The following is a 17,191-nucleotide window of genomic DNA, read 5'->3' as shown; positions in this document are numbered from 1 at the left end:
ACAGATTACAGCCTCACCAAGCAATCCAACGTCTAATATCCAATATCCAATATCCAATATCGTAGTAATATCCCACATCTCAGAAAGTATAATAGAGTTCTATCAGAAACCACAGATCATCAATGGTACCCAACTGCCCTTGTATCACAATACCGCCAGGGATTCCTCTCATTCCTCTTATTTCTCACAATTATCACTGCCATCGACATCCACAAATACCTAGGTGATCATTCCCACTTGAGCCACTGTCCTCCTGAAGAACCATTCACGAATCACAACCCCCTCCAAAACGTCCCATTCATGAGTCTATATACGACAAATCCCAACTTGTCCCAATTGATCATCCCAAGGATTTCCACCTTTCATTAAGTAAATGCTCTTTTACTTTCTGTCCCTCCCCGAAAACGTCAAGCTCTCCCTCTCACTCAAATTTACCAGGGTTGACATCGATAGCAACCCTGTAAACGTGTAAATATTTGTCTCTTATCCCCCCAAGATTCAACATTCAAAAAGCGGTTGGATTGTAGGAAGAAGAAGAGGAAGAAAAAGCAGAAGAAAAAGCTGGTTGCATCTTATACATACATATACTCGAGTACAACTTTACACATTCACCACCGGCTTCCTCTTCAATTGATTCTTGCCTCTGATAGCGACGACAGTGAAGAGTTTTATATTACATTCCACTTCTTCTAGAATTCTCTTTCGAAAGGGCTTGAACCTATTAATCTTTTATTTATTCATTTGTTTGTCTGTCGGGTTGTTTGTTAAATCATTCGTCCATCCATTCACTTCTCGATTTTCTCCAGTACCCGTGTTATATATGTATAACTGCTGGTGTTAGATTCCCTAGGTACTATATACCACTTCCCACGTCTAAACTTCGATCCGAAAACTCAACCAACTCCATACCTACCTACTACCAATTCCGATAAAAAAATTCGTATCAGAACACCAAGGGACAACAAAAATCCACTCCCCCTCCCACTTCTTCCCCAATTCTACCGGATTTGCACCGGTATACAACCCTCGCCGACAAAAAAATAAAATAACTTCAGGGATTTCTATTGGCAAGATGTCCAGCTACCCAGTTCCGAATGGTCACAACAACAATAACAATGGCTACAATTCCTTGCCATTGCACGGCCCAACATCAATCCCATCGCCAAATGATTCTTTGATTTCCCATAATCAACAGCTTCAACACCAGCATCAACAACAGCTCGGCATACCTGTCTCACCCTCTTTTCAATATGATCCTCAAATGGGAGCTCCACAGGGTCAGCCATCACCCCAAATGCCCCCACCAATGCAACAGTATAATGATGGAATGACGAATGGCCATGATGGTTTACCCATTCAAGCTGGAACACCATCATCCATGAATGGAACCGGAGAAGTACCCAAAGGAAATAGATTACGGAAAGCATGCGATTCATGCAGTATCAGAAAAGTCAAGGTGAGTCTAGAAAAATTCCAAAGCATCCAAAGTTTATCTTTACATATTGCGGGGTAAATACTAAACATTTGTTTTTCTTAATAGTGCGACGAGTCTGGTCCTCCATGTCGAGCATGCGCTGCACTAGATATTCCATGTACATTCGACAGACCAAGTCGTCGCAGAGGTCCACCAAATCGACATGCGGAAGCAGTAAAAAAGAGAAGACTCGAGATTGAATCTTCGGGTGGCGCATCTTATTCCTCTCCGACATCACCAAACAATGTTGCTGCGACGTTGGCATCGTTCTCTTCACACGCAGTTCTATCTGCCGAATCGATATTGCCACTAGCTACTCTTGAGCTCTTCGTCGATGATTTCTTCACATACATACATCCGCTCGCCCCATTTCCACATGAACCCTCATTCCGAGTGGCACTCAAAAATCGAGAAGACCTAACAAATTCATCGTTTCTTGCATTGTTGGCATCCATGGTTGGAATATTGGTAGCATCATTTCCTAGAAAGCCTAGGCTACATCTCAAAGCTCAACATCGAGAACATCTGTTCCCACATTCGCTCAATTTGGTCGAAAGATGTCATAAAGTGGCAGTTGAAGCTAGGGGTGCTGGATACCTCGATAAGGATCTTTCGGTCTACGATGCAGCTACAAGTTATTTTCTCGGATTGTCAGGCGCATACACATTTAATTGGAGACAATGTAGATTGTATTTTGGAGAGACATTAAACATTTTAAGAATGTTGGGAGCACACAGAACCAAGAATACTGGTGGGATGGCTACTATAGGTCATCTTCCTGCGACATTTGGTGCTGAAAGTCCTCAATACGTTGATCAGCCTGAACCTGTCGATTATATTCGTCAAGAGATCGGCAGAAGGTTATTCTGGGTTATGTTTGTTGGTATTCGGTATGTGATTTTATCCCCTATTAGAAATGTCCTACTGACGAAGAAGATCAATGCAACAACTAGGTGCAACTTTTGGTGAACTTCTGATCCCTCCACCAACCCCAAACGAACCATATCCTCCACTACCCGTGGAAGTTGACGATGAATACATTTTTGTAGATCACATCCAATCACAGCCTGAAGGTGTCTTATCAGGCATTGTTGGATTTAATATGGGTGTCAAGACCTACATGACATGTACACCTCTTTCAACAATGGAGGTTGCATACGGAATTGATCAAGTCTTTGACTATCAACGTCAACGAAGGGTGCTCTCACAATGTCTTAACGCTGCCAAACACGTTCTGGACCAATTACCAGATGAACTGATGCTTCTGCAAAATTCTGAATCAGGAGAATTTGGTCAACGAAACGACGCCTACTATCCACCTCTGGAAGGGTTTCCGGGTGCTCGTTCAGGTGGAATCGAAGGACAATCTTGGAATGGAGTCACCGGAAATGAGAAGAGAAGGAGACAATATGAAATTATGAAATCTAATATTTACGCTAGTCAGCTGGCCACCAGGTCATATCTCGTTGAGAAGTATTGGAATCTTCAAGATGCCTACGAGCAGCTCAAAGCTAAAGCAGGCGGCTCAGGGGATCTCAAATTAGGATCTCCAGGTCTGATCGCAAGTGGCTTGGATGGAATGCTGCCACGATCAGCAACAGAAGATTCAATTGAGTCTATTGTCATGAATGAAAGGGAGAGCATTGTGAAGGATTTGCTGAAGGCGCTAAGTTGTCTTCAACAAGTAAACATGGAACCTAATGGTGGCAGTTTTGTTGGTTAACCCTTCCGTTTTAATTCCTCAAGTAATTTCATTTTCGGGCTTACTAATAATTTCTGCTATAGGTTAATAAAATCCGCCAAATAGCGTCAACTTTAGTCGATACCCCGCAAAATCGCAAAGGACCTTTCGCATTACAAACTGAAGAGTACCTAGCTAAATTCCTGGATATCTTGATGAAACTTGAGAGAGCTAGTCCGGCCGGTGCTAGAAGTGAGAGTGCTGATGGTGTGGTTGATGAGGAAGAAGAATTAAGTAGTTGGGCCGATCTCAGAGAATATCAGACGAGATTCGCTCAATCTGGAGGATTCTTGAACGAATTGTAAGATCATAATTAAGGTTTGGGGCTAGGTGACGAGAGATGGAGAGAGAGAGAGAGAGAGAGAGAGAGAGAGAGAGAGAGAGAGAGAGAGAGAGAGAAATGATTAATGCGTTTGCAATGGAATGGCAAGGAAAATTTGGGCAAATGGGGTTCGGGCGCAGATCTTCTTATTGTGAAATGGATGGACGGATAGATGGATTGTGTGGGATGGGCAGACGATTGGTTTTGTGGCATGGAATATGTATGTATGATGGTGAACGAGATTGGGATTCGAGTGAAGCAGATGGAGTGGTTGGATCTACAATGTTCATATGGGAATTCAATCAATGGCAGGATGGCAAACAAAAAAATAAGGTTTGCTTAAATGGTTTTTGGGGGGCTGGATGGGGGGACGGGTGGGCTGGGTAGCTGGATCAGCCACAAGAGATAACAACTTTGGTATCTTGTGGTACTCTGTACTAGATCATCGGTACATTTCTGCAACCACACATCGCGCATGGGTTTTTTTTGCCGGAGCAATCAATGCAATTTGCACATGCAGTATAACAGTTCATGTAGAATAAGAAACAAGAAATAAATGATATCCACATTAGCATATCCAATACAATGTATGTGAAGTTCATTTGACTCGTCAGCAAGAAAACACGGAGTAATCTATTCCTCTCACACATCACAAATGGAAAATGAAACGCAACAGCAGAAAATTCGGAGTACAATATATATTTCTACATGACTTTCAGCTAAAAAAGATCCCCTTCCCTGGGGTTGGTAGGTAGCTAGCCATTCTCCTGGTATATCCGTGTTTCTCAACGCCTGCTATATACATCTTAAGCAATTCCAAACGCCGTACATGTAGGATATGTCTAACCCATATAAAACTGCATCATCATCGTATCAACTTCGTAGCTGGCAATTATATTTGTTGTCAAGCTCGCTTCCTCATATCTTACTTACAACTTACTTCCCTCTTTAACACAGCACACCTTTCCGCTGGATCCAATTACCGCCTCGCCAGCCTCTTGCTTGTGTTGTGCCGCGCTATCCTTCGCCAATACACTCTTGTTGAAGCTTTGCTCCGAGGGTGGCACATCCAACGCGGGGTTCTTGGTGAAGAAATTAACTGGTTTCAATCCCACCTTGATGATCTCCACCGGCATAACGGGGAAATCTTCAATGCGCGGTACGTGGTTGATACCAAATTGGACCCAGACGACAATATCTTCATCTTGTACATTATCCTGACGATCAGCGAAGGAGCGCACACCGGTTCCACCGCGTGATTGATTGGTGTATTTTCCTCCGGCGTAGAGCTCGCCGTCCCGGTAGGATGTAACGTAAATGTTGTGGTCTGCGAATTCGGCACGTTTGTGGTGGAAAGATTCTTTGTCCGCGAGCATCTTTTGGAAGGGAGGAACGTGAATTTTGTAGGCGACGGGTTTTCCGTTGATCGGGTTCTTGACAGAGGAGTTTTGGATTTTGAAGGTGCGGTTAACGTCGTAGTTGAGATCGTAACCACCAGAGACGGTGATGGGCTTGGTGTCAACGGTGTAACCGACACCGTGGGGGTTGAAGTCGCTGCGGGGCATGGGGTGCGCTTCGTCGTAGACAACGGTGTTGAGAGGGCCGTCGAGCATAGGGTCCACACGGAGAGAAAAGATGTGTTGATGATGGGCGGCGAGGACACCTGGGTGTACAACTGTACCCCATGGAACGGTGAGACCCTCATCGATGGGTTGGGTGGAGAGAATACCGGTGGCGCGAACCTCGTACATGAGTTCTCCGGCTTGGTTAAATTGGAAAGCGAGAATGTACTCGTAGTTCGCGACGGTGAGAATGGATTGAAGAACGAGCTCTCTATTGCGCACGACGGCTGCACGGCCGGTTCTATAGTTGGTGTGTTTCCATCCGATACCGTTGTCTTGTTCGTGAATACAGACTACGTTTGGCATCTCGAGAACTCCTCCTTTGTCGTCATTGAGAACGGCGGAGAGGTAGTGGATTGAACCGAGACAATCACATCCGAGTTGAAGGTTGTTTGCAGTGATACCTGCACCTACATCACCGAGATCGAAAGCAGCCTTTCTATGGAAGGGGTTACGAGGATCGGCATATGGAATGTTCATATCCGAAAGAGACAATCTGTAGAAGAGAGGACGCCCATCATAGTGAACATCGTAGAGAACCATGCCTTCTCTCAAGTTGAAACCAACCTTGAAGCTCCATTTTTGCCACTCGATAGTATGTCCCTGTTCACTGAATTTGGTAACTTCAAATGAAGCACCTTCTGGTTGGATAACGTTCAATGGCTTGAGATCTTTTCGGAGATCTTGTGCTTCTGGGATATATTCGTTTGGAGGTTGAACTTTGTATGGCGAGAGTTCCTTAATTGTGTTGTCGGCTCCGGTTGGCATGATATCGATACGTGTAACTTTCATGGTCTCGGCACTGACGACTGGGGAAATGGTAAGAGGCATAGCATAATGGTTACCATCGACCTCATTGGGGTTCTTTGGGTCTCGAATGTAAAGGAAACATTGGAAATAGCGTTTGTCATCGGTGAAAAGCCCCTCGTTAACTCCATCGGAACCTGAGAATCGTCAGTAAAACTTTCATTCGAAACGGCTGAGGTAGATCTACCATAAATCCATGGGTCGCAAACGACTACAGTGCCTTCTGGCAGTTGAAGCTTTGCAATCGCGGCTTTCACTCCCTCATCTTCCAGGGCAATTAACTCGACTGCTACCAGTTCTTCCGAGTCGGCACCACTGTGAACATTGGGGCCAAGTCTGACATTGCTCTCTACCTGTCCGGCAGACAAGTTGACGATAGCTTCGTGTAATTTATCCTGTAGAAGGCATATCAGTATCAGTTCCCGAGCGATTTAAACCAATTGCCACTCAAGAAAATAGACATGAAGGAACTCGAGCAAGTAGACTTACAGTATTCTTAATGTAGTAAACCACGAAACTCCTTCTGTCGATCTTTGGGAGAGCAGATCCGGAATGCTCAGCAGCCAGAAAGGGGACCAGTTCAGCCTTTTTTGGTTCCTCGAGGGTAATACTCTTGAATTGGAGCGTAACCTCAGCAGGCCATGAACTCTTAATAATCTGCGAACTGTGCAAGATCTCTGCAGCAGTCAATGGACCGAGAGGATGTTCCAAGGCAGTTTTCTTGCCTCCCACAAAAGGGAGGGAAGTTGAAACTTCGGCTGTAGACATTGTATGCGTCGTGGAAGCAAGTATCCGAGAGCTGATCAGAAAAAATACAATGTGAAGATGCAAGATGGAAAGAAGAAACGGAGGGGTCCCTTCAATATAAGTACGGTTTCTAGCTACCGGAGTAATGAGCCAAGATGTTCGTATTTCAATTATGAATGAATATTGTACGATAACTTTCCATTACAATCTATTGGACCCCTCTTTCGAATCATAGCATTCGCATAATCTTATCATCGTCCTGTTAGATGTTGCATGTATTTTTCATGTTATGTGTCTGTGGTAACCCCACTTCACTTCATCCACCTATCTTTTATCATTCGCATGGACATTCCAAAAGGAGCAACGCGGGGTTGGAGTAGTGATGATAGATCACTAATAGATCCATGATTCAAGAATCTGCTGCGAATGAAGATAAGTTGATTAGCAAATATTTACTTGATGTTTGCTTGTCATATGCATTATCGTTATTTGTGAAACAGATAGGCTTTGGAAGCTTAAACTTTAGATGCATTTCGATGTGTCGACGGTGATGTGGATTGTGTGTATCGAGTTCATGATATCGAAAATGCTGAAGTATTATCCGATGTTTTGTGGAATTTCTGACTCCGTCTTTCGCATGGACTTTCCTAAAAGAGCTTTCGGTTATCCCGGTTACCTCATTCTTATCTACGCTTGCATGCCCGGACAGTGATAGCCGATTGTTTCCGGAAATGTTTCTTATTTATTGTCGCAAGGCAAAGGGCAAAAGGTCAAAGTGGCAAAAGTCATCTTCTTTACATCTTCACCATTACCCTACATCTTATCCTCAAAACGTACACAAACAGCGTTTGCCGACATCATGGGTTACGGTGCAAGTTTGAAGCGCTTCTACTGTGCTGCTCTTGTCTATTCTAGGAGTTGGAGGGGCTGACTGATTCCTTGATCAAACAATGTCAACATGACCGACCCTCTGACAAGATTGTCAACTTGAATGAACTACGACTTTTATGAGTCTGTTGGGCGTCTCGCATCCATGCGTGCCACTGCACCATCCAAATATATATAGCGCACTGCCCTCGTGAAGACGTCCGTCCGTCAAAAGTTTGATTGGATTCATGATTATTAAATTTTGGATCACTTGTTGTCATTTACAAGATAGCAGGCGAATCACAAACAGGAAAGAAACTACGTACTCAAGTAGTATGACATCTTCGTTTGCATGCGAATTGTCAAATTCCTGGGGTAGATGAAGCGAAGTCAGATCACGTCTTGAAATTGATACATATCTCCATATCCGAAAAATATGATCCCCATGTATAACATTGTGTTTTTTAGTTCCCTAGAAAGACAGACCAATGCATTCCATTTGTCTCACTGAGCATACATGCCAACTATGTATGAATATCCCGAATATTTCTGAATCACTCTAACTATGGCCACAATGATCCATTCAGAGCACAGGCGAGTTGCAAGCGACAATCGAAAGGGGCGAAGCGACAGTGAATACAATTCAATGTATTTCGGCTATGAATCACGATTAGGTATGGAAGGAGAATTTTAAAACACAACCGTGTAAGATCACATGGGCGAGCATTCATTTGATTAAATAACATATTGTTATATTGCTAGAATATGTAAACTACTTGATAAATAATACTATGAAAACCTCGCATTCCTCTGCGATTCCTGTTTAGTGGACATATCCTATACGACAAAATCATTATGCGAAAGTCCAAATAGACTTAACTAGATCCTCGTGAAACTCCAAGAATTGGAAAGCCATACTTTGTTATGAAAAAAAAAATACTTCGAAACGATGACACTTATTTCAACCCTATTTCCAGCATTCTACCCACATCTCGAAACCCCAAATTCCCCCAATCCACTTCCACCTAGTCCCCCGTAATATAAACCCAGATCACTGGACCCTGCCCCGGCAACCCGGTTCTCTTTCTTCCCATGTCCCATCCCAAACTCGCAAGCGTCATCTTCATCCTCTGACCATTCCCTCCCTTAAAAACCATTCCCTTAGTCCACTTCCCATTCCCCACCTCCTGAACCTCCGTCATCACATTCTTATCCGCATCCTTATTGCTACAACCCAGTTGTTGCATCATATCCTTGATCGTCATGGTAGACGGAACAAAAAACTTACGATGATTAGCCACATCATGTGGATAGAGCGGGGAGTTCGCGAGCCAGGGGGGTGTGGAGCCGGTTATGAAGACATGTACAAGGCAGTGAGAGGGGGGAAAGAGATAGTTGTAGCCTGGGGGAAGGCCGATGCCGTCGAATTGATTTTTGACGTTGATTCCAGGCATGCCGCTTCTATCGGCAGAAGGGGGCGCGGGATGAGTGCTGGAAAATGGATATGGAGGAGCTGCGAAGCCTGGTGGGCCATAGCCCGTAGAGTAGTAATCGGGGTAGCCATAAGGCGATGGTGCGTAGCCCATGGGGAATGGGGAGTTTGGAAATGCCATACCGACACCTGGGGGAATAGGACCCGAATCTGGACCGTGGTAGGAGTTGAATGGTATGCCAGCCATTTATTGTTGTAGACTAGAAGGATATACGACAGGGGGGTGTGCGATCGGCAGTTGATATATTTGCTGTCTAGGTGGAAAGGGTTGCTGAGGTGGGAATGGCGGAGGTGGTGGTCCTGGGTCTCGACCGTGGTATCTATTCCAACCACTGTAGGGATCGGATTTTGCCACGAGTTCTTGGTAGTAGAAGATTTCGCAACCGGCAATGTTGAAAATTTGTACGCGGAGAAGCTGGACCTGCTGGATATTGTCGAAAGGATCACAAAGGGTTTTGTACGAAACAACAACTTGCACGTCTTCGTATGAAGGTAAAGTTACAAGGTTTGGTTCTCGAGAGGACGCCACGATGTCGAGTTGAACATAAAAATGCCGAAGCTTAGGTTCTGGTAGTTGATTATAGAAATGTTTAAAAGTTGTAGATATATGAGCGATAAGGAGTATAAACAGAGGTTGTAGATGAATAGAGTATTGATGAATTGTTTGGGCTTGTGAGAAAGAAGAGCCTTGGTTAAATAGACCATGCAAAGGGGACACACTCGGACAGAAATAACAGTGGTCGTGAATGGAGAAAATGTTTGTGAATCATGAGACATCTTCGATTAAGAAACTTCCCTCTGATGATTCAAAAAATAACTTCAGCAACAGAAACGGAAACATACTAAAGCATTACTTGGCAATCAAAGGATGAATCACCAACAAATAATTTTGGGTGTATTTTTATATTTTGTGAATGCAGGACTAAACCCAACCTTGAGGCCCCCTATGTATGATATTGGTACAAAAAAGATGCAGTTTTCGCTTATCCTTAATTTTTTTTGAAAAGACCAATGACGTTTGATTGCAATAGTTGGCTCTTCCAGTTGGCCCCTTGGAAGAGCCGACTGTTAATGTTTTATCCACCTGCCACTACCGCAAGACCTTCATAGATTTTCCCTTTAACAGCGTAAAAGGAACTCGTTGTGACGCCAACGCTTTCTACCTCGATTCTCCCAGTGCCAGTCTTACGGACAATCACAGATCCGTCTATTAAAAGAGTACCTTCTCCTCTGAGTTCAGCAGTGAGACCAGAAGATTGCATGATTTTTCGCAGATCGGTTAACCTTAAATCGCCCACATGCAATGGCTGAGCAACTGATCTTGTTGCGGACGCCATATTCGAAGGTAGGACATCCAAAATTGGCATCTCAACAACAGCTTTTGCTGAATCAAGAGCTGCCTGTGTTGGAGTTTCTTCTGACTCCTCTTTTATCATCTTTTGCTTCTTGTTGGCACCTTCTGAGTTGTGTGAATCGCTGTCAATATGTGTAGTTTCTAGTCGGCCAGTAAGAGTAACAATTCCTAGTCCCTTGACGTTCTGCCAGCGTAGTTGTTTTACCAAAGAATCAGTGAGTTTAACAGCCCACGCATTGGTGTCTACACTTGCGTCAATAATGACACCAATCTCTGGAGTGTACACATCGATGAGTTTTTCTTTCGTGCTACCAAGAAGCTTTCTACAATCGCTTGCGAGTGCTAATGTCTCTTCTTTCATACCGCCAACTAATATCAACTTCCGAGGTTGGATTAGAGGTATCAACATTTGAAGACTGCGTTTGTCGTGAAGTCCGGAGAAGTCGACAAATGCAATTCGGAGATTAATTTTGAGCGTCTTGATTGAGATTTCCAATCTGGATGGTCCAGGAATCTCTTCTTCTACAATGTCCATTAGGTCATCCTCTTCTGGGACATCTGCTACAGAACCATCCTCGTTATTGCCGATCTGCTGTCTCTTGCCTTCATTCGACGCTCTACGTTTACCGGACGCTGCAACATCATCCCATTTTCTTTTTTTGCCAAGGGTATCTTTCGTATCATATTTTCCAGGTCGCTGTGGCTCCTGTCCATCCACCTCGTCTCGTTCTTCAGCCCGTAGGAATTCACCTGGTCTAATAAGTTCTCCGAAATCGTCATTTCGTTTCCTCCTGATCGCCATGGGAAACATCTTATCACGGCCTTTCTTCCCTCTCACATCGAAATCGTGAACGCCTTTCTTCCGAAGAAGAATATTAACGCCAAGATCTTCATCACTCAAGCCAATCTTCTTCCGATTTGCTTGGCCCATGGTTGCGGATATGTTAAGAGCCTTTCCTTGCTGCTCATTCTCAGAGTCATCAGAATCTGACGATGAATCCGATGAAGCATCATCAACAATATCAGCAGAAGCCTCAAGAGCTGTAGCGCCACCCGGTTGAAGAGTGGTCTGCAATTGACGTTGTGTTGCCAACCACTGTTGATAAACAGTCAGATCATTACCCTCTAATGGTATGCGTTTGGGTTCTCTGATTTCGAGATCTCTTCCTCCTCCGTATACCTGTTCCAGAATTCCTCCACTTGAGCTTGGTTCCGAAGTGACCCCATCGCGTCGTTCTTCCCACCATGACCATAAAGTTCTTCCTAAACCTGGAGCTCCACTTATCGGATTCAGTCTCTCGGTCAAAATCAAAAGATTCTTGTCATCGTCCGCGATTTTGCATAGCACCTCCTTCGAAAATCCCCATTCGATAGAAGTGTCACTAGCAAGGATAACCTTCCCTACTGATCGTCCTAGATTGTCCGTCTCATTCAACATTCGGTCGATTTGACCCTTTCGCCCAAGTAATCGAAGGTGTTTGAATTCGAATGGGCCGATGTGTTGTTTTGCTTCCTCCGCATTTCTCCTTTGTTGTCCAGTTCGTTGTTCCTCATGGCCAGGCTGCGCTTCAAACTCCCGAATGATAGCTTCATCCATCCATTCAAACATACTTCTTGTATATCTCATCGTCATTTCGCTCGTACTCACTGCTAGATAAGGTTTCGCGGATTTGAATGCGCTTTCTTCCTCCTGGTTTTCTGTTCTCCAAGCATGCTCTAGAAGATATGCAAGTTCCATCATTCGCGCTCCAGAATCTGTCGGTATAAGGACAATCCCTCCTCTGCTAATTGATGATCTAATCATATCCAGTAAAAGTTCATCTCTCTTGGCCCGACCTCCAGGTAAAGCAACTCGTTCTCCTCCTTTACTACTGCATATCAACGCGGTAGGTTTTCGTAATTGTTCAATAACCTCAGCTCCTCCAGCCCCTGCCCCACCCAACCAAGCTGCACCAGCCAAAACATTCTCACGAGCTTGATTCCAGTCAACTGCGTATACAATAGATTCAAGTCCGTGTTGAATATGCCATATCGTGCCTCCTAAACTATGTCCAGCGTTGTAGGCCGTAATTGTTACCCCATTCAGTGGTTGATGAGGCTGTGAATATTTTAAAGGACGAACAAGCGAGAAGTAGTAGTTAATTTCTTCTTTCGTTGGGGATTGAAGGAGGAAAGAGGATGTTGTGGGTATAATGGTTGATGCTAATGGTGTTGAGCAATACAAGTCTTGTAAGAGAGTTCTTCCAAGCGCGATGACAGGATGTGTCGCATAGACAGGTATTCGAGTGAAGAGAGGGAAGTGCTTGCAACAATGTGCGTAAGCTGCGATATGAGGAACGGTTGCATGAGTAAGTAAAATAAGTGAAAGCGTAGGGATTTGCTTCTCCAGCTCCCTCAACTTTTCCACATCGAAAGTTTCATCCCATCCTACATCAATCAGCACCTTGATCCCTCCATCAAGCTCAAGTAATGATTGCGACGCCGATGATTCGGATTGCGCTCCCTGTAAGGAACAAAAGGTGAACATTGTTATCGCATGCTGTGATGAATACAAGAGAGAAAAGCAATACGATGTATTTGTCTCAAAGTTGACAATAATAAAGAGCAATGCAAGGCTATCTTGAAAGGCTGTAGCCGCGACCTAGTGCCCAATAATGTGATAACACGCTAAAAATTTAAGGTTTAGGCCTGGTCCAAAATTACTGGGTACATAAGGCAAGGTAGCCTTAAGGAAGTAGTGGGCGGAATTTATATCCTCATTTCCATCCAGTTAATACCTTGGCTTATATTTCAATGTTTTTTGCCAGTTCTTCCTGTTAATGACATTTGTCATCGCGGACTCTCTACTATTGCAAATCCATATAATATTATAATATCTTGCAGCTATCTGAATCTTCGACAGACAAATGGCGCAACCTCCCTTTGTAAGGCAATCTGTTCTATTTACAAGTCTTCTAAGGATCATTTCCTGCTTCTGTCCATGAGCTGATCATGATTTATAGCAACAGCAGCCTCCTTATGGGGGTCAGCCTCTCTACCAAGGCCAGGGAAATCCTATGATGCATCCCACAGACCCAAACGATCTCGGCATGGAGAATTTACAGATATCGAATCAACAACCAGCTCCGAGGAAAAAGAAGAAGGATAGGCACGCATACCATGTTGTCGAAGCTCAAGGCTCTTCGCAAGCATTTAATGGAATGCCACAGGGCGGCGTTCCCCCTTCAGCTTATCTCAATGCCGACCCTTCATCAATGCCGTCTCCAGGCGGCCAGTTCCTAAATTCGCCCATTACACCTCAAATGTCCCAGTTTCCTGCCCCTGTGAATGCGCCATTTAATCCTGCGAATCCCGCCACACTTAATGAATATGCTGCTGGGGCTGGACTCGGGGATAGTTTCTCTGCTAATGTGCAGACTTCGGCGCAAGGCCGGGTAGACCCAGATCAAATTCCCAGTGTACCTCGATCGAGAGATGCGATAGCGCAGTATTACCTGAAGAACGTATACCCAACATTTGAGCATCATCTTCCTCCAACAGCCACAGTGCCGTTCGTTGCCTACGACCAAGGAAACGCTTCGCCAAAGTTTGCACGTTTGACAATGAACAACATCCCATCCACGGCAGATGCGTTACATTCAACTGGGTTGCCACTTGGACTTCTATTACAGCCATTAGCCCCATTGCAGCCAGGAGAGCTCGAAATACCAGTTTTGGATTTTGGAGAAACAGGCCCCCCTAGATGTCATAGATGCCGTGCATACATCAACCCATTTATGGTATTCAGATCGGGAGGTAACAAGTTTGTGTGCAATATGTGCAACTATGCAAACGATGTGCCTCCGGAATACTTCAGTGCGATTACACCACAAGGGGCTAGAGTTGATAGGGAGCAGAGGCCCGAGTTGATGCGAGGTACTGTGGAGTTCTTGGTCCCAAAAGAATACTGGTCGCAAGAGCCGGTAGGTTTGAGATGGATTTTCTTGATCGATGTAGGCCAAGAAGCGCTAAACAAGGGATTCTTGGAAGCATTTTGTGAAGGCATTCTGGCAGCTTTGTATGGAGGTGATGATTCAACTGAAGAGGATGGATCTTCAAAACGCAGAATTCCCGAAGGATCAAAGGTCGGATTCGTAACCTTCGACAAGGACATTCACTTTTATAACATGAACCCTGCACTAGATCAAGCTCAGATGTTGATCATGCCGGATATTGAGGACCCATTTGTTCCCCTTAGTGATGGACTTTTCGTGGATCCGTATGAAGCAAAGTCCAACATTACATCTTTACTGAGTCAACTCCCACAAATATTCTCTCAAGTCAAAAATCCTGAGCCGGCATTACTTCCTACTATCAATGCAGCCATGGCAGCTCTTGAGAAGACTGGAGGAAAGATTGTGTGTTCTCTATCGGCTCTTCCAACCTGGGGGCCTGGTAGGTTGTTCCTCCGTGATGATGGGAAACCCCATGGTGGAGAACAAGACAAAAAGCTCTTTACAACTGAACACCCTGGCTGGAGGAAAGCAGCGGATAAGATGGTTGCAACTGGAGTTGGTATTGACTTATTCCTTGCTGCTCCTGGTGGTGGTTATCTTGATATTGCAACAATCGGTAAATATCTCCGAACTTATATCCTAGTTGCTGGAATTACTAACCACGTTCTTAGGTCATGTTGCTGCTGCCACTGGAGGAGAAACATTCTACTACCCCAACTTCGTCTCTCCAAGAGACAATGAGAAATTGTCGCATGAAGTTGTGCGCTCCGTTACACGCGAGACTGGATATCAAGCGCTGATGAAGGTCCGATGTTCCAATGGCCTGCAGATCTCTTCATATCATGGCAATTTTATCCAACATACCTTTGGAGCTGATATTGAGTTTGGCGTTATTGATGCAGATAAAGCTATGGGAGTCTTATTCAGCTATGACGGAAAGCTAGATTCCAAGTTGGATGCACACTTTCAAAGTGCTCTACTCTACACTACAGCTAGTGGTGAGCGAAGAGTTAGGTGCTCAAATGTCATCGCTAGCGTGAGCGATCAAGCTAAGGATTGTATGAACTTTGTGGATCAAGATGCTATTTATACTTTGATTGCCAAAGAGGCAGCATCAAAAATGCTTGCACACTCATTAAAGGAAATTCGAGGTGCCCTGTCAGAGAAAAATGTCGATATATTGGCAGGATATCGTAAGAACTTTTCGGGATCTCATCCTCCAGGTCAATTAGTTCTACCAGAGCACCTCAAAGAATTCAGTATGTACATTCTGGGTCTTGTCAAATCTCGCGCTTTTAAAGGCGGACAAGAACCTTCCGACCGCCGAGTTCACGACGCGCGTATGATCAAAAGCATGGGTGCTCTAGAGCTTTCTTTATACCTTTATCCTCGCATGATCCCAATTCACAACCTTGCCCCCGAAGATGGGTTTGCAAATGAAGACGGCCACCTTAGGATGCCACCCTCAGTACGGGCTTCTTTCGCCAGAGTTGAAGAGGGTGGGGTATACCTTGTGGACAATGGACAAAATTGCTACTTATGGATGCACGGCCAAACTTCACCTAATCTTATCATTGATTTATTCGGCGAAGACAAAGATAACCTCAAGGCATTGGACCCATACCTCTCATCTCTGCCGGTGCTTCAAACTCATCTCAGCGCCCAAGTACGAAACATACTAGAATATCTGAAGACAATGCGTGGAGCGAAAGCTCTGACAATTCAACTTGCAAGACAAGGTCTTGACGGTGCAGAATATGAATTTGCCAGACTATTGGTAGAAGATAGAAACAATGAGGCCCAGAGCTATGTGGATTGGTTGGTTCACCTGCATCGGCACGTACAGTTGGAGGTAAGCCATCTCTTTTCCGACCAAGACTGAAACGTTAGTGCTAACATTATCTGCGGAAATAGTTAACTGGCCAGAGAAAAAAGGACGATAGCGGGGATAATTCATCAATAACATCGAATTTTGCAGGTTTGAGACCTCCCTACTGGTAAATTTCATGATGTTATGATGGATGAAGAAAAGCGTACGACGTAGTTCAAGCCCGAAAAAAAAATAGGGAATTTTGGGGTCGGATTTTGGTAGGGGGAGGAAATGGTACTGCGGTGTGACAGTATATGTGATTAGCGTGCATAAAAAATCAGTCAACATTTAACATCCAAATCTCGGTCCCGACTAAAATCCTTACTTCTTCAAACGATCTCGGCTTCGCCTTGCTGAACTCTGTCACCGCTTAGTATGGATATAGTCCCTTTCATGATTAACCAGGCCAAGAGTTTATTCATTAATTTTGTTGATCACTACTTCGTAGGAAGTCGAGAAATTTGCCAAGGTAATGCTGCAAACACGCGTGTCGTCCCGAGTCTTAGTTATCCTTCTTTTTCGTAAATAGACGCTGACCCGCCGGGTACTATTTACCCAGTGTGCCGAGCCCCGGGCTTTGTTGGTGACGAATTGGTACCATGTTATGTTTCCAGTAAGTGTGTGCATGAATTGACTGAAGAAAAAAATCAAATATTTTCCCTTGTCAACTCCTATTTTAGACGTGCTATTTTCCGCTCGTATATCCTTTTCCATCTCCAAGGGAGTATTTAGATGGTGCCATGGTTGACACAAGTGTGGTAGAGACTAGGGAATGCAACTCTATTTATGCTTATGTACGGCGTCGGCACTCTACACCACACCACTAAAGTGATGCTTGTCGAATCGCACGAATCCATGTCCTCCTAACCTCGCTTGCTAAACTTTGGTCGTAAATGGTAA

At 44.4% G+C, this 17,191-nt stretch overlaps 5 protein-coding genes across 5 annotated transcripts; 2 read left to right on the top strand and 3 right to left on the bottom strand.

Annotated features, from left to right (window-relative positions):
- Window positions 1-1,072: 1,072 nt before the first annotated feature.
- Bfra_002772 (putative zn 2cys6 transcription factor protein) lies at window positions 1,073-3,520 on the top strand (the record flags this gene model as incomplete). The annotated part of the gene is made up of 4 exons (XM_037333185.1): window positions 1,073-1,456; window positions 1,541-2,364; window positions 2,411-3,188; window positions 3,260-3,520. The coding sequence occupies 4 exons, from the start codon at window positions 1,073-1,075 to the stop codon at window positions 3,518-3,520; spliced, it is 2,247 nt and encodes a 748-aa protein (XP_037195313.1).
- Window positions 3,521-4,466: 946 nt separating this feature from the next.
- On the bottom strand, window positions 4,467-6,734 carry Bfra_002771 (putative copper amine oxidase protein; the record flags this gene model as incomplete). The annotated part of the gene is made up of 3 exons (XM_037333184.1): window positions 4,467-6,103; window positions 6,154-6,361; window positions 6,456-6,734. The coding sequence occupies 3 exons, from the start codon at window positions 6,732-6,734 to the stop codon at window positions 4,467-4,469; spliced, it is 2,124 nt and encodes a 707-aa protein (XP_037195312.1).
- Window positions 6,735-8,605: 1,871 nt separating this feature from the next.
- Window positions 8,606-9,259, bottom strand: Bfra_002770 (putative rna-metabolising metallo-beta-lactamase protein; the record flags this gene model as incomplete). The annotated part of the gene is made up of 1 exon (XM_037333183.1): window positions 8,606-9,259. The coding sequence occupies one exon, from the start codon at window positions 9,257-9,259 to the stop codon at window positions 8,606-8,608; it is 654 nt and encodes a 217-aa protein (XP_037195311.1).
- On the bottom strand, window positions 9,260-12,953 carry Bfra_002769 (putative rna-metabolising metallo-beta-lactamase protein; the record flags this gene model as incomplete). The annotated part of the gene is made up of 2 exons (XM_037333182.1): window positions 9,260-9,639; window positions 10,157-12,953. 2 exons carry the CDS (start codon window positions 12,951-12,953, stop codon window positions 9,260-9,262), a joined length of 3,177 nt encoding a protein of 1,058 aa, XP_037195310.1.
- A 379-nt stretch (window positions 12,954-13,332) lies between these two features.
- On the top strand, window positions 13,333-16,422 carry Bfra_002768 (putative sec23 sec24 family protein; the record flags this gene model as incomplete). Its single annotated transcript, XM_037333181.1, has 4 exons — window positions 13,333-13,350; window positions 13,429-15,037; window positions 15,093-16,273; window positions 16,336-16,422. 4 exons carry the CDS (start codon window positions 13,333-13,335, stop codon window positions 16,420-16,422), a joined length of 2,895 nt encoding a protein of 964 aa, XP_037195309.1.
- Window positions 16,423-17,191: the final 769 nt, after the last annotated feature.

This window comes from Botrytis fragariae (assembly GCF_013461495.1).
Source record: "Botrytis fragariae strain BVB16 chromosome Unknown tig00000012, whole genome shotgun sequence".
NCBI classification, from domain to species: Eukaryota; Fungi; Ascomycota; class Leotiomycetes; order Helotiales; family Sclerotiniaceae; genus Botrytis; species Botrytis fragariae.
This window is presented reverse-complemented; position numbering and strand designations above follow the sequence as displayed.